Genomic DNA, 26,041 nt, shown 5'->3' on the forward strand with positions numbered 1-26,041 from the left:
AAACACACATTCAATGAAATATTGATAATATAAAAATGCAGTCATTGCAAAGTTCAGTGGCCCTTGAATTGAAACCTTCACATTCTTTATTTCTATTCAAAAGCAAAGCAAAGCCTAAGTCCTGGCATAAGAAAGGAAGAGTAGAAAAACCATCAAACACATAAATTAATTTGAATAATGTTGAGAATATTTAACTTTAAGTCCAAAAGCTTGCTACCAACAAATTCAGTGAAATCTTCACTCCTATATGGTCAGTCATGAATGCCACACACACTGCTTATGTTACAAAATTTGGTGAAAATACTGACTGTAACATTTCCACATTACTATATATTCTGAAGTAACAAGTACACATAGAGAAAAATAAATGAAACTATCTGAAGTTTTTCAGAATAAAATGCAATTTCAGTGATCTGATTTTTGTCATTAGTATGAGACCGATTCTAAAAACAAATACCAATCATCAGTCAGAGGTTTATAGCTTTACCAGGTCTGAATTCGTTTGGAACAAACATCTTATAAACATTGTTAAAATTTTTAATACATTTCTGACTGCATCACATAATTAAAAAAGAAATCAGGGTCCAGGTGTTGATTCCAGTTTGTAACCATAACAGGGTTGTACATCTATGTCTAAAGTACTACTTTCATAATTGTGTAACTTGAATGAAATATGTGATACTACAAATATTGTACTTGTAGTGTACTTATCAACTAAAGATGATTCAACATACATGGTGCAGATTTTTGAACTGCTCCTGAAATTAATCTTTGATTTTGATAATTCGCTTTCATTTCCTCCCTTGGTGAACAGTTCCCAATTTAGCTAGGGAAGGTAGAATTATCCTCCATAACTGTTACTTAATAATTAGCCTCAAGAGGCATATTTATTAAGTAAGATGGTTAGGTGGGTTACTATTTTTTCCATGCCTATGCATCTAATTCCCTACTCTGATTCACTCGTAGAAAGGAACTAATACTGCAGTTTACAAAATATCCATCATCTCACTCATTGCTGGAATTAACAGGTTTCCAATATAACACTCGCACAATCTGACAGTCTAATCTTCTCAGAGAGGAATTTCTGTAAAATGTAGTTTGATCAGTTTCATTTGCATTTTAAGTAGATTTTAATGCCTAGCATCAGGTTTTCTATCCTTCACAAATGTCTAGTTATGTTGGCTTTATGTCTTTCTTTGGTATTGTTTATTATCATTAGCACAAAATGAAAATACTGTGATAATACAAAATAATTCCCTGTCTATCATATGACACATTGACATACATGAATAAATAAGACTGCATGCACTTTTCAGCACTTCTTGAGACATCAATAATGATCGAGATTGCTGACATTGCACATGGATAATACTTCAGTGGCAATAATGACTTATTTCACTTTAGATGCAGACAAACTTCTAAAATCCTTTCCCCTCTAATATCTCTTTGCATTATCTCTTCCATGCAACTATGCAAAACAAGTCACAGACAGTCATTAGCAAACAGAAGTCAGTAAATATACAGTTAAGCACTTCCTTAAACAAGAGTGAAAAGACAACAAAGAATCTGGTATATGTTACTTAAGAACAATACCATGTCTACTGCTGTCACAAACCTATAAGACAGTCCGAATGCTGACTTTACTGAGCAATTTAGAGCCAAAGTACATAGCAATTTATTTCAACTTCACATCTTTAACAACATATATTACACTTGCATTTCCAGCTGTTTGTTTTTATTAAAGATTTTGTACTAATCTACATCTTGACTTTTGTTTTGTGGTAATAAAATTATAAGTACCACCTTTGGATGTTAGTTACTTATAGATCATTGTGCTTTTCTTAGTTACTTGGAAGTATCAAGATAAAAACTTAGTTAACTTTGCATGGACGCAAGCATCTCAAACCCAATAGGATCTTACAAGGCTAGAGGTACAATCGGAAAGGAGGCAATTTAATTGCTAGAATTTTAGCATAAATTGAAAACAATGCACAAGAATAAAAGGAGGCAAAAATGTTCTACAGAAATTTGGTAACTAAAAGAAATATCTAGGTCACGTCTTAATTATACATGTGCCAGATTTTCTCTGAAAATAACCATTGCCATGTAAGGCACACATGAATAACTGGTTTAGTCCAAGTACAAATTATGTTATAGGAGAAAGTTATGAGATAATCTACAGAATTATTATACTCTTAACAACACACAACTTTTCTGATGCATGCACATGCACTGTTCAGCACAAGTCAGTAAATATAAAAGTAGGGACTCGAATTAATTATTTTTTGAAAACAAATGTTTTTCTTCTTCCCGGACTTGGATGTAAAACCAAACAGTACTACCCTGTTTGTTTAATTTGGCTAAAATGGCACAGAGTAGGGATCTCTGGTCCACACCACACAATACTGCTAACCACCGGGTAATTGTCAAGACTGAAATTAGCTTTTAATGGGAGTCTTGTGTGACCAAAGTAAATGGACTAAAATATTAGAAGATAATCAGTCCAACAAATTAGATGATCTCCAGTGGGTAACTGACAATTTCTTGGTTGTAGCAAAACAAAATATCTTTGGCTATATTCCTTAATACATTTCAACACCCAGTCAAAACTAGTGCAGTTTTATCTTTGACAAAACTTTTAATATTATTTTAATTTATTTTTCAAACTTATCAATTTCTGGTTCTAATGTGACAAACTCTTCAGCGCATCTTGTAGATAGATTATCACAGTTTCCAAATCTATTTGGGAAATTTTTGCAAATGCAAAAGATCTTTCACAGAATGATGATTAAAAACAAATCTGACAATTATTTCAGAAGAAATGACAGCCAATGGGCACTTGGACGTTGTCATATGCCTTTTCTTTCAGCAACATAAATGGTAAATGTAAATATCAAAAAAAGTACCTCTCCAGAAATATCAGGAGCCAGTGGAATTGCAGGCCATAGTGATGAGTAGATTCCAAACAGCACAATCCACATTCCGATACTTCCCCAGATAGCCACATGGCTAAACTAGTTAAAAAAAAGATATCAAGATCACCTTGCCAGATTATAGAGTAAAATTGTCTAATATATTACATTATTAATATTTTGCATTTATGATGTAGACATAACATTAAAAATGTGTTTATTCTCATGCTTTGCTGTTTAGTTGAAATTCAAATTAGCAGCTTTTAGACAACTTAATTTTATTTGCTTGTTTATAGGCAGAAAGGAAAGATTTTATCTGGTCACAATTTGTAGTGAAATTCTAAACAGGAGGTAGTTTCTGCCAGCAATGTTTGTGTAATTGGATGCAATTGGTTGAAACACACAAAAGATTAGAGAGTTTTAAACATGACTGAGTTATGCAAAGCACCTACAATCACATTCAGCGATCTTTTCCATCGCTTAAAGATTAAAATTTGTCATGATCAAGTTACAAACTGAAGTTGAAATTATTGCATTTGTCAACTGCAACAACAAGGTAAGGCTGTGCAAATTGTGTTTACCTCCCTAGGTTTAAAGGCAGTAATTAAGCATGCTTTAAAATATCTCCATATATCAAAGATGACTTGTTCCTAAGAAACCAACTAGTGTACACTAATGTAGTGGCCCACATTGTTCTTGTCTCCAATTTATGAAAAGAATATAGAAGCACTGAGGAAAAAAAAAATATAAGGACGGTATTGGAATTGAGAGATCACAGCTATTGCCAAGATTCTCTAGTCAAGTTTTCATCTTTAAAAAAAAAGAGTAGACTTCAGGGTGACTTATTGGAGATCTTTAACAGCTGAGCAGGGTAAATGGGGAAGCAATGCTTCTACATGTAAGATTATAAACATTGAGGAAACATAGTACAGAAAATACTGGAGATTTTTTTGGGAAAAAATACATATTGACATATCATGTTCATAACCTTTCCTCAGACTTTGATCATCAACCTGAAATACAAATCCTCATATTTTTGTTCACAGATGTTACCAGGCCCAAATATTTCCTTTGTACTCTGTTTTAGATTTCCAGCATCTGCAGTAGTCTAGCTTTGTGTTTCTATAAATACAGGATAATTACTAATAGATTGGAGAAATTTCTTTACTCAAGAGGGGAGGAATGTGGAAATGGTTCATACATTATGATGATAGATGAAGTTGAGAGAGATAAAATGTGAGGAGACTAGTCTGAAGTGTAAATGCCAACATTTATCAGATGGGCAGAAGGTCTGGCTTCAAACCCAACCTGCCCTAGATATGTATCATAACATTTTGAACAGTCTGATTAAAAATATCTACACTGGATGGGCAGAATAGAAGTGTTAAAGAGTTTAAAGTTTTTTAATCACGTTAAATCAGATTACTCACAGGTGGAGGACGCGACAAAATGATTATTATTGGTGAGAAGCCTATTTCTAACTGTGTTAATAAAACTGTATCCTATTATCTCTCACAAATATATCAAGGCATACACACGTTAAAAAAATGAAAACGTTAATGGAATCAATTACATTCTATCAGACTGCACAATTGGACTGGTCCACTGAATATTTTAAGGTTATGATTGTGCAAATTAATTTTATTGAAAATGTGAACTGTAACCTAAACAATGGAAGTTTGGTTACTATCTCCTGATCATGCCCAAAATGGGACTTCTAAGTTGCTACTTAGTGAACAGTTATTTGTTTTATGACTCCTCTTCAGAACATTTCTGAAAAAGGTTTCATTTGAACTCAAAACATTACTTTTGTTTCTCTCTCCATAGATGTTAACAGACCTGCTAAGTTTCTCCAACATTTTGTGTTTATTTCAGATTTCCAGCATCTGCAATATTTGGCTTTTATTTGTGTGGATCAAGCATCTAAATCATAACTGTGGAGTGAAAGTCAGTTCTCTTGAGGGACTGCTCAAGAAGACAACAACAAATGCTGTGTCAATTTTTGAGGTAAAGAATATTTTCTTGTTAATATTGTCTGCAAGAAAGATAATTACTTCATAGAAGGACATGGCACAGAACTAGACTGTTCAGCTCATTGTCCTCAGCTAACTCTTTCAAAGAACCTTAGGAATGCCTGCTCTTTCTTTGTAACCCTGCAACTACTTCCCTTCAAACATTTATGACATTCCTTTAAATGCTATTAAGTATTTTCCACCACGCTTTGCAGCAGTACATTCCAAATCAAAACAAATTTCTGGATGCTTTAACAAAAAGTGTTCCCTCACATTATCACCAGATTCTTTGCCAATCACCTTAAATATACAAGCCATGGCTACTTGACGCTTCTGACACTGGATGTCGTTTCATTCATTTCTCTATCACATTTCCTTTTATCCTTCACAACATCAGCTCTGCAAACTCTTCACATAATGAAATTCCTCATGCTGGTACCATTCCAGTAAACCTCCTCTATACACCTTTCAAAGCCTTTCTGACTTTGGTATCTAGAATTGAGGAAGAGTAAGTGAGGACTGCAGATGCTGGAGATCAACATTGAAAAGTGTGGCACTGGAAAAGCACAGCAGGTCAGGAAGCATCGGAGGAGCAAGAGAATAGACATTTCGGGCATAAGCTCTTCATCAGGAATGTCTAGAATTGACCATATTACTAATCAGTCATTTAACAAGTTGTGAGAGCCACATTACAGAAGGAATGTGAATGCATTAGATAGAATACAGAAGCAATTTACACAAATGGTTCCAGGAATGAGAAACTTCAGTTGAGAATGGACTGAAAAATTTGGAATCGTTCTCCTTGGACAGAAGGCGGCAGAGAGGACGTTCGATAGAGGTTTTCAAAATCATGAGCAGGCTGGATAGATTAGATTGGGAAAAACAGTTCCCACTTGTAAAATAACAAGAGGGCATAGATTTAAAGTGAAGTGAGAAAAACGTTTATTACATAGTGAGTGGTCAGGATATGAAATACACTTCCTGGAAATGTGATGGAGGCAGGTTCAAATGTGTGATTTCTTGGATAAAGTGCACAAGGGAAAGGGGGAATTATACAGGAGAATGGCCAAAGATAATGATACTGGTTTGAGGATCTGATGCAGGCATAATGAGTCTTCCTTTGTACAGTAGCAATTATGTGAAAATACGTTCCCTTTAATGTTTGCTCAATACTTCCCGTGGGACCCAACCCAATCAGATTCTCATTGTACTCTGCGTTTAGGTCTCAAACCACCTGCCATGTTGGATTTCAAAATTTCAGGCCAGCACATCAATTAAAATGGTCTATTCACAAACCAACTTCAAACATGGAACAAAGTGATAACCTTGCCATTAAAACTGGTGTGTGAATTCACCCTTAATAAGCTGCTATCTTCCCTTGTGATTTCACATTACCTGCAAGTTGGTCTCTTTAGCACTGAAATCAAAGTTCTGGCAATTGTCTATAAAGGAGGTTGATATATTGCGAGAGTGTACAAACACGAATGTCAGCTGAGAACATCCTTTTAGCAACTTTTGATTAATAGATTATGATTCTTTTCCTGTTCATACTGTCAATGCATTCTGGTCATACAACTATCAAAGTGAAAGGACCATCTATTTTTATTTTGCATTTTTTAAAAAACTGGGGATTTAAATGAGAAAGAAATTTTTAAAAACTAATGTTCGAAAGAGTGGCTACAGTTTCAGAAGCAAGTAATCTGATACCAATAGCAGGTATTACAAACATCTGTTTGAACTGAACACGCAGTAATTGAAGTTCAGATTGCAAATGATCTAAAGCTAACAGCGTGTACTTGTGCAGCTCTTCCTGAGAACAAGTAATTGATTGGTCAATTGTGGCAATTGGATTGTGGATTGTGACAATTATCAATGGCAGAGACTTTAGCTTGCCAACAACAGTGTGATTGGTTCACGGATGGCTGAGCAACTTGGAGCTGGAAAAAAGTGAGAGAGAAAGCTTGCAGATCTTGTCACAGCTCAGAAGCTGACTGTACTGTGCAGTCAAAAACTCAGTTTAAATTTGGAGAAAACCAGTCACCTTTTCTGCAGCAGTATATCTGTGACCTGTGAACTGACAGATCAGAGACATTTTCCAAGTGAATCAATTACTCTGTACTACTTATAAACCAGTAAAGCATCCCAAGAAAGACATCTGAACAAAGCAGTCTGGGCAGCCAACAGAGGATAATCTCAACATCAAAATCAGGACCGACTTCCCAGTTTTTCAATCTCTACCAATAATCTATTTTTCCCATGTGCGTGCGCATTTGTGTTTGTGTGTGTGAGAAAAAGGGGGAGTTCATAAGGGGATTAGATTTTTAGTTAATAGAAGTATGTGCCAATGGTTGGTATATGTTTATTTCCAGCTATAATCTAATTAATTATAATAAATAATAATTGCTGTTTCATACAGAAACCAAGTCTGAAAGTCAGGTACATCTGGGTACTGTGTGTACTTTTAAGAAAAAACTTTTGGTAAGATGCCAGGGGTTCGATTTACAGTGTGCTACCCCAGTGGGTCATAATAATAGTAACAAGAAAATGCACTCAAACTGTAACAGGAAAGGAGTTCAGATAGCAAAAATCAATGTCACATTAAAGGCTGTTTTAAGTAATTTCCAGAATGAAAATAAAAAGCTAGAAGCACTCATCAGTTCATTCAATACAAGCAGAATTGACATTTCGGTTCTGGATTCACTTTCTGACTTGGAAATATTAAGAATAATAGTAACTTAAAAAATACGTACAGAGAAAAGGAACAGCATGAGGCACTTTGCAGCTTTCGGTCTCAGCATGGACTTTATTATAATATTGGAAAATACTCAGCTTTACGTGGTGTGCTAGTTGAGTAAGAAACAGCATGGTGCATGAGATAGTGATCCTTTGTTACAGTGTGTTGATAGAGCAGTTTGCACTCCTGATGTCAAACCTGCTACTTTATTCTCACCTTCTAGGCCACATCAGCTAGTTCTACCTTGTCATTTTTCATGCTTTCATTTCGAATGCCTTTTCCATCTATCCATGCAGAAAATACATTTAGTTCTTAGTTTCTCATATATGCCTTTAATATATTTGATTTTCCTTATTATGACTCCTGTCTCAAGGAATCACCATTTGGCCATTTATTCACATAATCAGTTCACCCTTATACCTTAAGATATATCTGTCAGTACTTTTCCCTTCACTCTGCTCCTTTTTAATTGCTCATCCATTTGTTATATCTGCCTGTTCTGAGGAAGGGTTTATATGAAATGTTAACTTGCATTCAATCCACAAAATCTGACTGACCCAAGTGCTTCAAGCATTTTGTATTTTTGCTTTTGCTTCCCGGATCTGCATTAATTCCCTCCAAAAAGGCAAGCTGAATCAGCAAGAGTTTTATTTTGAAAGGAGGATGCTCATAATTTATTACAACTATCTACATTTGGCTGAGTAAGTATATCTTTTGAATCTCATAGCAGTTGTAAATCAAAATAATCAAAAGATTACTCTGTTTATTTGTTAAAAAACGTATAATTAATAATAGGGTTTTATTTAGTTCAAACTATTCAAATTTTGTTTGCAACACTACACTTCAGAGCTTTTTTGTAAGTTTGTTCTGAATGCTATATGATAGAAATCACAGGCACTGTGAAACTCCAAAAAGATAATAAAATTCTGATGGGAAAAACAGCTCATGCATAAAAATCTGGTTTCATTATGGTTGACAACATATGTTCCTTTTAATTAAAGCAAAAATAAAACCGGTGAGAACTCTTTCCTAGAATGAGGAGATGGCGCGGTTCATCCAAGAAAAGAGTTTTAGCAATGGACATAAAGGACTGGTGTAATAATTTTTAACACCACAGACCAAAATCCTGTTACATTTTAGTTCCACAGAACATTTCCTGGAGAGTGTGCGTATGAAGTAAAGACAGAAGTTAATTAACCCACACTGGGAGCATATTGTCTTGATCTGGGTGGACAAATTTCTATTTTCCTGAAGAATATTACTCCATTTGGGAAATTGCCAAAAGCTTAGGACTGTGCAGTCTTAGCCAGTATGGGGTATTGGTGTGACCTTTGCTTCTTCACACCAAACACTCTGTAGGGCAGGAGATTAACATAAATGGGAAAAGTCCAGAGAGATAGCTAATTCCAAAATCTGCATTCATGACAGGGATGTTACATTCAAAGGGACATAGATTGAAGTTATAATCTCAAAATTTTAACCTTAATTCCTCAGCCTATGTTCCCTGTGGACGTGATCCTCTGAGATCATGAACTCAACAGAGAGAGCGAGAGTAGCTAACTGGAAATGCCCCTCAAACAGGGTCTGAATCTAAGAAAGTGAGGCAATGCATTTTTGGTGAAGTGATAACAACCGTTGGTTGGTGAACAAGATCCTTGAAACACAAAGTGCTGTAGGATACTGTTCCACACAAGGCAGCAGAAAATTAACCATATTGCCAACTTCGTAACTCCTTTGTTAAATCCAATTCCTCTCATTTCCTCCATATCCTGAATACTCCAGCTTTCTAAATTCTCTTCATTTCTGTAAATTAATTCTTCATCTATGGCTTACGAGACAGCGCAATTCACATTCTTACAAACACTTTTGCATGGCGCAGTATTTTTCTGATTTTCTTTTGGTTGATTTTATTCAACTTACTCTGTACTCGCCTCGACAAGTGCAACTTAAATAACACAATGTTCAATAACAACCATGACAAAGCAGCCCACTATGGTGATTAATTCCATATTCACAAATGCATATTTTCTCCAACACCGATGCTCAGTAGTAGCTGTGCGCGCCATCTCCAGGCACTGCAGAAATTCACCAAGGCTCCTTAGACCGCACATTCCAAGCAGGTGATTGTGTTCCCATGTACTTGCTGCCCTTATCCTTCTGGATGGAAGTGGTCATGGGTTTGGAAGGAGCCTTGGTGAATTTCTACATTTTGTAGATGGTGCATGCTATTGAATATCAGTAAAGGAGAGGCTGAATGCTTGTGGATCAAGTGAGCTGCTTTGTCTGGATTGCTGCAAAGTTGCTTGAACGTTGGTGGCATTGCAAGTGATAAGTAGGTTGAACGAAGTTAGAAACCAGAGGGCTAACATTTCCACGTTATTTGCAAAGGAGTGAAATGCAAAATAAGGAAAGGTATTTCCCATGATGGGATCTAATGGAAGTTCAAAATCAAATCACGCTTCACTGGGAGATCTCATAGTTTTTAGGAACATAAGAGCAGGAGAAATCCATTCAGTCCCTCGAGCCTGCTCTGTCATTTTAGATCTTGGTTTATTAACCAGAGCTCTATCAAACTCAGTCTTGAACTTACGTAATGACTGATTAGCATTGGTCAGTCAGATAGAAAATTTCAAAACTTCATCACGCTATGAGTGAATAGGTTCTTCTTCATTTGAGTTCTAAACAGCGTGCCCTTTATTCTGAGACTGTGTCACAGCCAGATCCTTGCTGGCTAAATTATTATTTGCTCTTAGTCCCTTCATTGATCTGAAAATGTAACGATAAGTACAATTCTTGCTCTGCTTGCTCATTATAATGACAAACTGTGTAAAATGTTATGCCTATTAATACAAGTCTGAAACATGCATAGTTTCTTCTTGATTGTAGTGACAAACAAATCAACAATAACAAAATGATGTGATTTCAAAACTTGTTTGATATTCATTTTTAGGATTAGTTCATGGCTTATCTCTACTTACAAGAGTCCAGGATGAGGTCTCTAAACCAGCTTTTAAGCAAACGGTGATGACCACAAACTGTGGAGAGAACAAAATTCATAAATGTTAATCGACTCTGTACTTTGGTCACATAAAATTCACCAAAATAACGTTGTTAGCATGATAAATATAAAGTGTTGTATTTTTGATTCCTGTGTACAAACAGATCCCAAATCCCTCAGAACTAACATAGACATAGAACAATACAGCACAGAACAGGCCCTTCGGCCCACGATGTTGTGCCGAACTTCTAACCTAGATTAAGCACCCATCCATGTACCTATCCAAATGCCTCTTAAAGGTCGCCAATGATTCTGACTCTACCACTCCCACGGGCAGCGCATTCCATGCCCCCACCACTCTCTGGGTAAAGAACCCACCCCTGACATCTCCCCTATACCTTCCACCCTTCACCTTAAATTTATGTCCCCTTTCTATACTGCCTTTCACTGATAACCCTGCTGCAAGTTATAGGTTTTAGGGAAGGATGCCTGACATGCCTATGAAAGCACTAATATCAGCCAGGTGACCCATAAAAAGTTAACCTGCCAAAGCTCTGACTGTCATATTCCCTTTGGCTCAGTTGTAAGCTAGCCTGCCACATCAGCCACCAGCTCAATACATGGTACACCTGATCTTGTGAATCCCTGCCTCTATCTCCACCCTGAAGAAAAATATCTTGCAATAGGTTGAGAGAGATGGAGCCTTATTTATAAAAAAAAATGGCAGAAATTCAGTTTCATCAGGACCCCGCCCTCTTCTGGTGGGTTCCACCTGCCAACGTCCACCTTAAACTACAGCAAGTGACTTCTGGAACCCCTGCAGATATTCTGTGCATAATTCTGGCAACAGTCAGAAATGTGATGTTTTTTTCCTCTTCTTCTGAACAAATGTTCAAGTTTAAAGCTCTCAAAATTCTTTGAAGTTTAACATTTCAAACAGCAGTGTAATGAAAGTAATGGGTTAAGGTTTCCTGAGCACAATGCTGACTTCTTCCCTCCAGATGTAATTCAGTAATTCTCCTCCCAGTCCCTTGAGGCTACGACAACACTCTTCCTGTGCAATTGTCACCTGTTCACTGTTATTCTCTTCATAGCGCTCAATTGCAGAAAACACAAGGGAGAGATGACTTTTCAGCCAATACATCAGAAGCTTTGTGTCTGATTAAGAAAGGCTGAGAACACTAAAGAAATATTAATTATTACACTCAGTCTAGTTTGTTAGCCCAGAGATCCACTGACTGAAAAAGTGATTTTTTTTTAAAAAGAATCTCTGCTCAAAAGAAATAAAGTTCACTTTGCTTAAACCGAGACATTTCAATCCTGATAAATAAAATTTCAGAATGAAAATTGCACTGCACTATTGACTGTTGATATTAAGATAGCAACCAACAACCTAGGTTTCCTTCATTGTTAATAGTTTGAACATTTGCATTTTTTTTTCAGGAATTGCTGGGTTTTTGTCTCTGTCTACACACTTTGCACAACAGGTTTTGTATCACTGGAGTCATCGTTTGGATAGGTTTTTAAGATGTGTATCTGTGATCACAACTGCTTTAAATTTCTCTGACAGGCAGCACTTTGTGTAACCTTAGAGTGTACTGGCCCTCTGAGCAGCCAGAATAATTCACCTTTGAGGGATGGAGACTTATTATGTTAAGTAATAAATGACTTCAGTGAATCTTGTGGTGGTTAATATTTTTAGCAGTGCTTTTAACAGATTCTTCCAAAATTTTCAGCTGTTTTGTGGTATACTGGACTAAGTGAATGATGGACTTTGACATGTACAATGGCATTTGAAGGTGCTGCAGGGTTACAGCTCTTATCCGCTCATATTTCCCAGCAGTGAGTTGAAATTTCTGAATCATGAACTGCAGCTTCCCGTCACAATTCCCAGTACGTCAATGTCACAAACGTTCCACTTGCTGTATATCCCTTTTGTTTCCTTTTCTGGTTGCGTACCAGAGCTCATATTTTATCTCAGGTCCTTGTCTCAATTTTTGTTATTGTACTAAACTTGCTTGACTCGGGTTTCAGCTGTTCTACCTCTTTGTCTTATCTCAATGATCCGGTATTTTCAATTTGGGTACAGCCGCATGTAAGAATATAGCTATCATACTTTTCCTTCATTCATGTGATCTGGATATTACTATCTAAGCCACCGTTTATTGCCCATTCCTAATTGCCCAGAGGGCAGTTGACAGTAAATCACATTGCTGTAGCTCTGAAGTCCCATGTAGGCCAGACCAGTTGTCTTCCCCAAAGAACAATACTGAACTAGATGGGTATTTTCCCAACAATTGACAATGGTTTCATGGTCATCATTAGACTGTTAATTCCAGAGTTCTACTGAATTCAAGTTCCACTACAAGCCTTGGTCGATTTCAAACTCAGGTCCCCCACATATTACCTGTGTCTCTGGATTTATGGTCTAGCTATAATACCACTAGGCCATCACCTCCCTATTATCGATCCACAGAAATTACTGAACCAAAATTAGGAAATTAAAGTCACGTTCTTGTGGTCATGAGCAAGGCTAGGTGCATTACTGCTGTCCAAGTTCCTTCTGACCTTGCAACACTGCCTATTTCCTCTGATTTGGAGATGCCGGTGTTGGACTGGGGTGTACAAAGTTAACAATCACACAACACCAGGTTATAGTCCAACAGGTTTAATTGGAAGCACACTAGCTTTCGGAGCGTCGCTCCTCACTGTCACCTGATGAAGGAGCGTTGCTCCGAAAGCTAGTGTGCTTCCAATTCAACCTGGTGGACTATAACCTGGTGTTGTGAGATTTTTAACTTCCTCTGGGAGCTTCTGATCCCAGCTGAATCAGAAATGGGCAGCTTAGGCACTCTAGGATAAGTCTTGAGAACACAGGAGAGCTGGGCAAGGAGAGCGCACACCTTCCCCACCTCCTGTTTTGACAGTAGCAGCTGTTTTCTGATAAAACTTTAAAGATTAGATGTTTCACTGAATGAATTAGTGAATAAGTTGATGCAAGGGCAAGTGGGTGAAAAGGCAAGTGAATGAAGGAATGGTCCAGTGGGTCAGTTGGACAAAGGAACCTTCAAGTTGGGTGACCAGTTGTCAAAGGATCAAGTCCAACTGCCCTTCTCAAGGGCAACTGAGACGGAGAACACAAGCTGGCCTTGTCAGACATGTCCATATCTCATGAAAGGTTACATTGAAAAATTCTTGAAAATGAACCTGAGCCTTGATGCCAGAAAGAATGCGATAAAGCAGCATAGCAACAGTTTACACATAATTAAAATTTGCATATTATTGACCAAACAATCTACACATCATATGAGTGCATATTCTTAAAGTACTTTATAAAAAATATTATTTTCTATACTATATGTTTCAGCAAAGGTTTGTACTTTCCTGGTAATAGGTCACTCAGTGAAGCTCCTCCACAACAAACAAAAAGCTTTCTTCCCAAGACCTCATCAAGACTAATATCCTCACATCGGCCTGACCTGCTCAACCCTGCCACTCCACTGACTGGCCAGCAGGACAGTGGAAAACATCCTGAGCCTGCTTCTGGTCATCTTACTGATAGCCATTTCCTCATCTTCCTGAGATATTCTCTCCAGGTTTTGGCAGAGCTGGAGGTGGCAGCTAAGGTGATACAGAAGTTTGGGGAAAAAAATTAAAAAGGTAGAGCTCAATTATCCAGAAACAAAAATTTCAACAGTTTGGAATTTCTCATTCTTGCAGGCAGCTCTGGGATCAGTTCCCTGACAAACCTTGTGTGCATCCCACTACTCTCACAATTGACATGTGTCAATCACATCAGATGAAGTTTTCAGGTAACAAGTTACATTTTCTTCCCCTTTCACTGTCAGCTGGTACCAGATTACAATGCCCATATCCCTAGCTCTGGACCAGGTGACCCAGTTTCAATTCCCATCTGCTCCAGAGGTGTGTTATACCATCTCTGAACATGTTGATTATAAAATATTTACAATGCCTTTGTTAAATAAAATGCTGCTGGTTGTTGGGTGAAAGTAAGCAGACAATATTACTCTTAAAGGTCGACATCTTGACCAGCGTTTTTGTGAGCAGAATCATTATGCAAAATCTTTCTTGGAACTTCATCCAGCTAATGATTCAGCATTATTCTAAATTATGTATATTTACTTTTAAAGACTGCGCATTTCATAAGAATATAGGAACATGAGTAGGCCATTCAGACCCTCAAGCTAGATCTGCCATTCAATGTGATCATAGCTGGTTGTAGCCTAACACCATTTACCTGCCTTTGGCCTATATCTCTTAATCAGATGAAGGGCTTTTGCCCGAAATGTCGATTTTACTGCTCCTCTGATGCTGCCTGAACTGCTGTGCTTTTCCAGCACCACTCTACTCCTATATCTCTTAATATCTTCACTTTAATTTAAAATTTACCTATCTCAGACTTGAAATTAACAAGTGATCTAGCATCATTTGCCATTTGTAGAAGAAAGTTCCAAACCTCTATCACCCTTTGTGTGTAAATGTGCTTCTTAACATCTCTCCTGTACAGTCTGGCCTTAATTTTTAGTCCATGCCCACTTCCCTTCCTTTCTCTTCCTAACCCAAAGACTTTTCACTTGGGTATTGCATGTTATCTCCATTGAAGATAGAAACCTTTGGGTGCAAACTGGTCAGGTTCCACAGTCATTAACTAGCACTCAGCTGTTGGCACTGGCCCACCTGTTTTGACTGTAACTCTGATTCAATCAGGATTAAAGGTCTTTGTCTCAAAGAGCTGTGCCAAATGCATGACACTGGAGATCTGCAGCCCTCCATAAGCAGCACCTGACTTATCAGGACATTCTATGTCATTACGGTAGCAATATTAAAACAGGCATCAACTCCAGCTCAATGAGGAGTGTAGGAGAACATGCTAGGAGCAGTATTAGGCAAACCTCAGAATCAGACATCACATCTGGTGAGGTTTCAGAAGAAACCTACATACATGCTGAAGAGTTGCAGCAGAACTAAGTGGTCTCACAACTAACAGATCATATCAATGCTCTGCTGTGTGATTACATGGTGGTAAATAATTAACTGAGGAATTGATTCCACCACAAGAATGCGAGTGACCCCAGCATGTCACTGAAAAAGGCTAGGCGGAAGCATTTGTAGATATCTTCAGCTACAATGGACGAGTGAATGATTCATTTTGGTGCCCTCCTGAGGTGCCAAATGTCACAGTTATCAGTTTTCAGTCAAATTGATTGACTCAATATGGTATTAAGAAATGATTGAGTGCTCAGTTATGTGAAAGCTATGAGCTCTTAGAGCATCTCAGCTATTGTATTGAAGATCTGTGCTCCAGATTGAGCTATGCTTCAAGCTAAACTGCTCAAATACTACATTAAATGTAGTCTTACAATTTATGCTCTCTATGACATTTGGGAACTAGTGAGATTCTGGTCTTAAAGGAACATGGTTCTGGTTGCTTTCTGCCACATGTGCAGGATACTGCAGGCCACACATGTAGCACTATCCTGCGAGACAGCAATCCAAACAATGGTCCATCCACTAAGAGAAATCAATATTCAACTCATGTGCCTCTGTAGATATGATGTACCCACTAAAGATAAACCATACAGGAAACTTAATGATTTCATATGCTTGAAAAATCAATGTGAATGGCAAGCTCAGTCTTTGACAAACTTTCCGGTTACAAGCTGGTTTATTATAAGCTGTCCCCTCAAAAGATAACTAGATGAATTACTGCATGAACATCATAAGTTTACACAGCAGTTGAAAGCTTAATTATCCTCTGGACCTGAATCTATTAAAAGCAATCTCAGAATTCAAGATGACATGTAGATCAGAGATGGTAGGGAAACTTGTAGAAACAATTATTGGGAATAGAGTTAATAGTCACCTGGAAAAGTGCAGATTGATTCATAAGAGTCAGCATGGATTTGTTTGGGGAAAATTGTGTCTGACTGGAGTTTTTTTGAAGTGGTAACAGAGAGTTAATGAAGGGAAAGCTGTTGATGAGGTGTACATGGACATTAAAAAAGGTATTTGATACAGTGACACATGACAGACGCAAATTATGGAATAAAGAAACAGTAACAGCGTAGATTTTTTTTAGAAAGTCTGAATTTAGGAAACAAAGTGTAATATTTATGGGGATCTTTTGGGCTGAAGGAAGGTTTGCAGTGGAATCCCCTGGGACCCTTGCTTTTCTTGATATATAGCTGAGAGTTTGTGCATTGTTCTGGGCACCACACTTTTGGGAAGGATGTGAATGCATTTAAGAGAATGCAGAAGTTCACAAAAATGAGGGATGAGAAGCTTCAATTATGAGGATAGATTGGAGGAGTTGTGACTGTTTTCTTTGGAGAGAAGCAAGCAAGAAGGGGAAACCTGCTAAAAGGTTTCAAAATCATGAGGTGTCTGCACAAAGTCAGTAAGGCAAGTCTGTTCCTGCTGGTAAAATGAGAGAGTACCAGACAGCACAGTCTTCAAACATTTTGCAAAAGAAACAAATGCGAGCTAAGGAAAAAAAAAACTTTTCATACAGCAAGTGTTTGGAATGCAATGTCTGGAAGTATAGTGGAGGCATGATCAATTGAGGCATTCAAGGCAGTGGATGATTATTTAAATAGAAACAACATGCAGGCTTGGGGGAGAAGGTAAGAGTTTGGCACGAAGTCAAAATGTGCAGAGAGCCGGTGCAAACACAATGGGCCAACAGCGTCCTTCTGCAACGTAACAATTTTTTTTCTTAATCACTTGTGGGATGTGGGTGGCGCTGGCTAGCCAGTGTTTCTTGACTGTCCTGGTTGCACTGTGATTCTGGGTTCATTAAACACGGTTTTCATGTTCCAGAGGATGGATACCTTATCATCTCAATACCACTTCAGATCATGAATTTGTGTGCAAGGTCTGTAGATATTCTTGAAAAGAATGTCTCAAATACATATTTCTCAGCTGATAGGTCAAATTTCATGTGCTCTCTTTGGTGATTCAGTCAACTAGCTGGGATGCTACTTAAATTTTGCATTAAGAGTTGATGTGGTTTTGTGGTATTGGTGGAACATCCAGGTTATGTGTGTTTAGAAAAATAAAATTACATTTTCATATCTTTAGAAAATAACAAAAAAAAAGGTAGTTCATGTGCATTTCCATACATTTGTTAAATTTGGAAACTAGAAAATTATTTATATAACATTTATTTAGAAACTTTAAGCTATTCTCTATGATTTTCAAAATCATTGAAGATTTAAAATACTCATTAGATCTGTACATTTTTGATCTGCAAGTTCAGTAGAAAACAGCTAGGGAACTATCCTTTTTGCTGAAGTTAACACTTTCAGCAACTGTGGTCCTTCAATAGTTAGATGTCTGTTACAGTGCCATTTGACATGTCTTTTCCTAGCACACTGCCAACTGATACCTGCTTTGGAGATTGTTTATAAATGGGGAATTTTATTCAGAATCCATTAGGGCTCCTAAACATGGAAAATATTCTGCCCATTATCATTTTCATTGCCAAAGGTCCCGCACAGAAAATTCTGCATTCTCGAGCACTCTGCATTTTCTTTCCAAAAGTTCTTTACAGAATCGCTGGAAGAACTTTTCCACTGTTGATGTAATTGAGAAACTTGATTGTTTGAAAAGGATTATGTGAATGTCTACCTCATTGCTGTTTGTAGGGTAATGCGGTGTCATCATTGTCATGTTTGTATATTATAAACACTGCATTTCATAATAATGGACTCTATTTGAGATAATTTGAGACATTTGGGATGAGATGGGCTGCAAATGATCACAGTTGAGTTAAAGAAGCAGATCAAAAGGATCAGGGTAAATTCAATACGAAGGTGTATAGAATACTTCAAGTTAGAGCTAACAGAAGATGTAGCTTTGTAGACTTATTTGTTTTATTATTTGGATGTAAAAAGATTCAAGATAAGGCAAAAATATTTATCAGTCTGGAGACAGCAAATACATGATTGTTGTGTTGACAACAGAATTTCTATGGGAAACAAACATTTAAATAAGTACCTTAACTTTAAAAAGTGTCATATGTGATTTAAATAATCTGGCAAAAATCTGGTAGAGATAAAGCAGCCCAAAATACAGTTCAGCTAACAATGTAGATGCGATGAGCTTCAATGCATTAAATAGCCTTTGCCTTTCCTCGGAGAAAATACTGCACTTTTCTTTTTATTGATCGAATAGAGATTAAAAAAAACTTTTTAAATATTAAATTTTAAACCTTAAATTGCAAAAAATCATTCATGGAATGTGTGCCACTGGTTAGGCCAGCATTTATTGTCCAAATCTAATTGCCCAGAGGGCAGGTGAGAATCAACCACATTTGCTGTGGCTCTGGAGTCATATGTAGGCCAACCAGATATAGACAGCAGTTTTCTTTCCTAAAGGACATTAATTAACTGGATAGATTTTCCAACAATCAACAATGGCTCCATGTCATCATTTGACTCTTAGTTACAGATTTGTTTTGAATTTATGGTAGGATTTAAACCTGGGCCCCCCAAACATTACCTGGGTCTCTGGATTAAGAGCCTAGAGATAATACCACTGTGCCATTGCCTTCCCTGTAAACTGGTTCTGTAGGACAATCGAAGAACTTGAACTTGCTGTTTCTTAATTAGAAACTGAGAAAACAACAGTCAGATAGCACCTGTTCTAATATGTTTGAATAGCTCATTAGATTTTGTTTTTAGAAAATCTTCACAAAGAGAGCAAAGCAAAAGCAATCAACTTTTTTAATACCAGAGTTATAAGCATGTGGAAATTCAGCAGGACACATGCAAGAATTAGTCCTTCATTAATAGGTTATGGGGAATAACAAAACTAACTTACTGTATAAACCATATTCCCTAGTAGTAGGCGGCCAGGCGTCTTTCCATTTCCAAATGCTGTGTCTGCAGGAAGCAAAAAATGCTAAAGTGAGTTCAACAGTTCAAATTATTAGTTGTTGAAAGCTCCAAGAAAATAATCCCACATCTGCTAGTCATATCGTAGCAGCAGATTTTTCTTAGTTAATGTGCGATCTGATATTTAGAAGAACCAAGTTATTCTGTGAGGGCATCACAGAAACTGTCCCTCCAGGATTATTATAATAAAGATGTAATAGCTGCAGCAGAATTTCTTTTATCCTTACATATTACTGCACACTGAGGTAGTTTTAGTGAAATGCACAGTGCAATGTTTCTTCAAACTTTTAAACCAAATTGGAAGAATGATTTTGAGAAATTCAGGCTTGCCAGTTTTGTATGTGCTGTCAGTGAGAAAGTGGGAGTAAACTCCGTAAGAAGTGAGCTAAGGACATTTAATGAGAATTTGGACAATAAATCTAATGCAGCAAAGGCTTTTGTATATCCATGGCAAAAACAATGACTGATTTTTTTAATGCTGCAATAAATGAAATATATTACATCAATGTATTTGATATTATTTACCTTAACTTTCAAACGATCCTTAAGGCCACCTTGCTACCTTAGAGGTATCTAAGGAGACCACTGTCACTGAAACATTCACTTTTTTCAATATTTCTTAGGAAGTAAAACAAGCAGCAACCCATATTTACAGGGAGGATGGAAGAAGTTGAATAAATCATTTGCAGATACAAACTTTCAGGAAACAATTCCCAGATAACTGAATGAATTATGTAGAAAATTATGGTGAAATCCACTTTTGAATTTCTACATTAAAAAGAAAAGGTACCAGAAGGCACAGGATATTTGCAACCATTTTATGGGTGCAAAAAAAGGGACCAATTTCAGGATTTAAAGATCCATACTATACCTGTGTTCAGGGTGCACATCTACCAAATGTCAATGAATTGCCAAATGCCTATTTTATAACTTCTTATAGGAAACTAACAAAAAACTGCTTTACTCAAGCTTTCCTAGTGACTGTTGCAGCATAAGCAGTGAATTATCTTTTGGTGGGCTCTGTCAGCTTATCAGTGTCACCCTTGCATTCTTCTCTCCCATTTAAAAAGGAATGCTGTAGAGCTTGAAAGAGGAAACTCAATTTATACTGCTATTGATCTGTCTTATAATGCTGTTTTTACACAGCTTAGTAAAGACCAACTCTGAAGAAATAGTTGAGCAAAATTTGTATGCATGGTAAATTGATTGTTTTAAAAAAATAGAAACCCAAGCATTCAAACTACCCACAGCATTTACTTTTCTGCATTAGTAATTTTACAGTTTTTTTATGTTTTGTTTTGTTTCATTTCACTTTCATGCAAGTGTTGAGAGTTTTATTCCAATAAATGTTGGTGAAACATTAAGCTCTGGACAAACAAGGCTGAAGTTGAACAGTTGATTAAATATTTAATCTCATATTTGTCAGTTAGGAGAAAAAAAACCAACTCAACAAACCATAGATTGTATGCATGAAGAAATAAGATAATCTGAAAAGATCTCACTAAACATTTATGTTTGTCTATGCTGCTCACCGTGCTCGAGGGCTTTCAGTGGGAACCAAAACAGAATAACCGAATGGAACAGGCCGTTCAAACAATGAACCCAGAAAACCTATGGGAAAAGAAAAATCCATGAGAACCATTTACAACAAACCAGCACTGTGAACTTTAACCCTTCTCTTTATCATGGTTTCAAATTCACTAAGTGTGTTTTTTGTCTCACCACCACTATGAGGCGTTTTCCTGACAACCACTTTTAATCTTTTAACAATTTGGGTTTATTTTACAATTTGTCCACAGTGGCATCTTTTGATATGATTGCATTTTAAAATTTGTTTCAGGGACTGTAGCACATGTCACTCACTGCTCAACCAAGAGATTGTAATTACATTTAAGTGATATTTTGACATCAGCACTATCTCGTTCTAAATTTAAGCAATAAACTTCCAGCTTTCATATAAAACAAACACTCCACACGCAAAATAATTTCTATTACCAGTTCTACATCTGTCATTATAACACATTCCAAACTGTTAACCTAAAGCAGAAAATAATTTGAAAAGTAGCCGGTCCAGAAACCTTTGATTCTAAAGGGCAAAGGTATAACAGTATTTAACTATTCCTAAAATGATGTGCTATAAATTCACGAGTGATTTGTCTTTCTACGTTTAATCAGTTTCGTCAAATTATTAGCGATTATGTACTGTCTTATAAGCTTCCTAATATATTAATTGAAAGTAACTGAATTTATTGTCACATGTATTCACATGAGTACAGTGTGAACTTTACAAGTCGCCACTTCTGGTGTGATTTTAGGTACAAATGTACCTAGGTATAGATTCTAACGTACAAAACTTAGGGGAAAAAATAGAAAAATAAAGAAATAAAAAAGTCCATCATTACAAATGATAAGAATAAATTAGAAAAATGGACAGCTAAAATGATCATTAGCTGAGTTGGGCAATATGAATTGATGTTCATATAGCTTAGAAATGATTGCTGTTCCATTCTCTCTGTTCATCTGTTATTTTCAGGTACAACCCAAGTATGAAAAGTGGACCACTCATTTTCAATTAATTATTTATATAATGAAATTGAATGGAAAATGGAAAATTAATGGTCGCACTTACTCCACTATAAGAAAATAGCAATTCTGATTTGTCACAAAATGTTCTCTATATTTATTTGGAAGCTTCTCATTAAAATGTTTGTTGGCATTCTGTTCTTTCTCCTGCCCCTTACATTCATTCTTTCCATCTTGGTCTCCTCTAGTGGTCCCCAGCATCACAGATACCATTGTTCAGCCACTTTGATTCACTTCACATGATACCAACAAATGGTTGGAGGCTCTGGATACTGAAAATACTATGGGCCTTAATAACATTCTGATAATAATACTGAAGGCTTGGGCTCCAGAACTTACCACACCCCTAATCAAGTTGTTCCTGTACAGTTATAACACTAGGATAAAACATAGAACGTTACAGTGCAGTACATGCCCTTCGGCCCTTGATGTTGCACCGACCTGAGAAAATAATCTGATGCCCATCTAACCCACACTGTTCCATTATTATCCATATGCATGTCCAATGCCCATTTAAATGCCCTTAACATCGGCGAGTCTACTACTGTTGTAGGCAGGCCGTTCCACGCTCCTACTACTCTGAGTGAAGAAACTACCTCTAGTATTTGTCCTAAATCTATCACTCCTCAATTTAAAGCTATGTCCTCTCGTGTTAGTCTTCACCATCGGTGGAAAAAGGTTCTCACTATCCACCCTATCTAACCCTCTGATTATCTGCGACGTCTGGATTAAGTCACCTCTCAACCTTCTTCTCTTCCAACAAAAATAGCCTCGGTTCCCTCAGCCTTTCCTTGCAAGGCCTTCCTTCCATTCCAGGCAACATCCTAGTAAATCTCCTCTGAACCTTTCCAAACCTTCCAAATTCTTCCTATAACATAGTGATCAGAACTGCACAAAATCTCCACGTGCAGCCTTACCAGTGTCTTGCAGTGCTGAAACATAACCACGTGGCTCAGAAACTCAATCTCCCTACCAATAAATGCCAACACACCATATGCCTTCTTAACAACACTATCAACCTGGATGGCAACTTTCAGAGATTTATGCACCAGGACACAGACCTCTCTGTTCACCCACACTGCCAAGATTTTACAAATTAACCCAGTACTCTGCATTCCTGTTACTTTTTCCAAAGTGAACTACCTCTCACTCTTCTGCATTAAATTCTATTTGCCACATCTCAGCCCAGCTCTGCATCTTATTGATGCCCCTCTGTAACCCACAACATCCTTTGGCACTATCCACAACTCTGCCTACCTTAGTGTCATCTGCAAATTTACTAACCCATCCTTCTACGCCCACATCCAGATCATTTATAAAAATGACAAACAGCAGTAGCCTCAAAACAGATCCTTGTGGCACACCACTGGTAACTGAGCTCTAGGATGAACATTTCCCATCAATCACAACCCTGTCTTCTTTCAGTCAGCCGATTTCTGGTCCAAACTGCTAAATCGCCTTCAATCCCAAAACTCCATATTTTGTGCAATAGCCCAAGGTGTGCAACCTTATCAAAAGCCTTACTGAAGTCCATAGACACCACATTAACTGCTTTACCTTCATCCACCTGCTTTGTCACCTTCTCTAACTGACAATGAGTTGCTCAGGGAAGTGTCTTAGGTCCAACCATCTTCAGCTGCTTCATCAATGACTTCCCTCCATCATAAGGTCAGAAATGGGAATGTCCACTGATGATTGCACAATGTTCAGCACAATTCACAACTCCTCAGACGCCAAAGCAGTCCATGTTCAAATGTAGTATCAATATCCAAGCTTAGGCTGACAAGTGGCAAGTAACATTCGCGCCACACAAATATTAGGCAACGACCATCTCCAGTACGAGATAATCTAACCATTACCCTTTGACAGTCAATGGTGTTAGCATCAATGAATCCCCCACTATCAACATCCTGATGTTTACCTGGATTAACATCCAGGAAACTCAGTTGGGCTTATCACATAAACACAGAAGCTACAAGAGACTAGGAATACTGCGATGAGTAAGTCACCTCCTGACTTCCCAAAGACTGTCCACCATCGACTATGTGATGGAATATTCCCCATCTACTTGTATGAAGCCTTCACAACACTCGAGAAGCTTGATTCCATCCAGTACTAAGCAGCCCGCTTAATAGCTACGACATCCACAAGCAGCCAGTCCTTCCATCACCGAAGCTACAGGATACACTGCAGAAATTCATCAAAGATCCTTAGACAACATCTTCCAAACCCATGACTACTTCCAACCACAAGGACGGATCAGCAGAATAATGGATACATCATCATCTGCAACAGAAACAGGAGTTCCTGGAAAAGCTCAGCAGGTCTGGCAACATCTGTGAAGGGAAATCAGAGTTAAAGTTTTGGGTCCGGTGACCCTTCCTCAGACCATCTGCAAGTCCCCTTCAACTCATTATCCTGACTTAGCCATGAGAGGATTTAAAAAAGTACCACTCATCACCCTGTAAAATTATTTTGAATCTGAGATACATTAACTTTTACTTTCCCTTATAAAGGGTTTTGTTAGAAAGCATGTACAAAATTTTCACCGACTTAGTTCAGTATACCCAAGTAATTTAGCCTACAGCATGTTACAATCTGTCCTGGGGAACTGAAGACCTGCTCACTGATATGCAAGTAGTCACAAAAAAATGCACTTCAAAATGTTGTTAAGAACTCAATCCTGCAACTTTTAACACTTGGGACTGAATCTTATCCAAAATCAGCTTTGTGTCAATTTTGGCAATTTGTATGGATGGTTTCACTATGAGCCCTACTGAGTTTTCTTGCATTATTTTCCCAAATTCCCCTCATTACATATATGCCAAGCCCATATGGTGCCCTGCTTGTCATATTCTCCCACTTGCCACAAGCTTCTGGCCCCTGCTAGAATCTAGGATTCCTGGCACCAATGCCATCTTTAAAGCCCCACCATGAATAATTTGGCAAATGTTGAACAGAGGCTAGTTGGCACCATTACGGCCACCTGGGAATCTGGGGTTTGGTGGGGGGATGATTGGTGATTCATGCAGTCACTGTTCATGAAGTGTCTCGTTAGGTACAAAACGAGTGAGCGACTGAGGAGCCTGGAGATGCAGTCTGGTCGTATCCATCAGATGGGTATCTGGCTCTGCCAGCAGTGTTCCAATGAAAGGTGTCAGTGTGCTCCAAAGTACTGCACTGAAGTTTAGATCTGCATTGTAAGTGGATTAGAGATGACCAATTGGCCCATTGAGTCCTCTCCATCATTCAATGTGATCTTGACTGATCTGATAATGATCTATCTCAACCTTGAATAAATTTAACGACCCAATGTTGACAGCCATCTTCCACGGATTCACTACCCTGAGAGAAATTTCTCCTCAAGTCTGCTCTAACTGGGCAACCCTTTACTCTGAAATTATGCCCTCTGGTCCCAGACTCTCCCACAAGTGCAAACAACCTTTCTGCATCCACCCTGTTAAGCCCCAAGGAATTAACCCCACAGCCCAAGCTTAAAGGTTCACAGACAGATCTTTGTCTTGCTTGGCCTTTTAACACAAACATAAAGCCAGCAGTTTGCCATAGTGATCACTAGTGATCAGTCAAGGGGGTGGACATGTTGCAATATGTTACTGTGCTAGGCAATCTCACATCTGCACCTTGTGTCAGTAGTTTGCCTGGCAAACATACTGCCATGTCTCAGTTTTTAAGAGAATCAATCCTTAAGGGAGACAGCCTTCAAATAGGGAGTCCTGGCAGAATTAAGCCAACAGCAACTTGTATCGATCACGGGCCAGGAGAAGTCAAGTTCATAGGATCTGTAACGTGAGAGCACATGGAATGGGCCTCAATCAGTCCGTCAGGTCCAGTGCAACCAGTTCAGGGATTCACAGTATGTCAGT

At 37.7% G+C, this 26,041-nt stretch overlaps 1 protein-coding gene across 3 annotated transcripts in view; it reads right to left on the reverse strand.

The window, feature by feature from the left end:
• atp8a1 (ATPase phospholipid transporting 8A1) overlaps nt 1-26,041 on the reverse strand; it is a 355,098-nt gene that overhangs the window by 34,380 nt on the left and 294,677 nt on the right. For all 3 annotated transcript variants that reach the window (XM_072568277.1, XM_072568286.1, XM_072568295.1), the window contains 4 exons: nt 21,107-21,185; nt 19,501-19,562; nt 10,637-10,693; nt 2,907-3,014 (listed from right to left, as the gene is read on the reverse strand). In XM_072568277.1, coding sequence (XP_072424378.1) covers nt 2,907-3,014; nt 10,637-10,693; nt 19,501-19,562; nt 21,107-21,185 — 306 coding nt within the window. The remainder of the gene's footprint in view (nt 1-2,906; nt 3,015-10,636; nt 10,694-19,500; nt 19,563-21,106; nt 21,186-26,041) is intronic.

This window comes from Chiloscyllium punctatum, chromosome 1, assembly GCF_047496795.1.
Source record: "Chiloscyllium punctatum isolate Juve2018m chromosome 1, sChiPun1.3, whole genome shotgun sequence".
In the NCBI taxonomy this organism is placed as follows: Eukaryota; Metazoa; Chordata; class Chondrichthyes; order Orectolobiformes; family Hemiscylliidae; genus Chiloscyllium; species Chiloscyllium punctatum.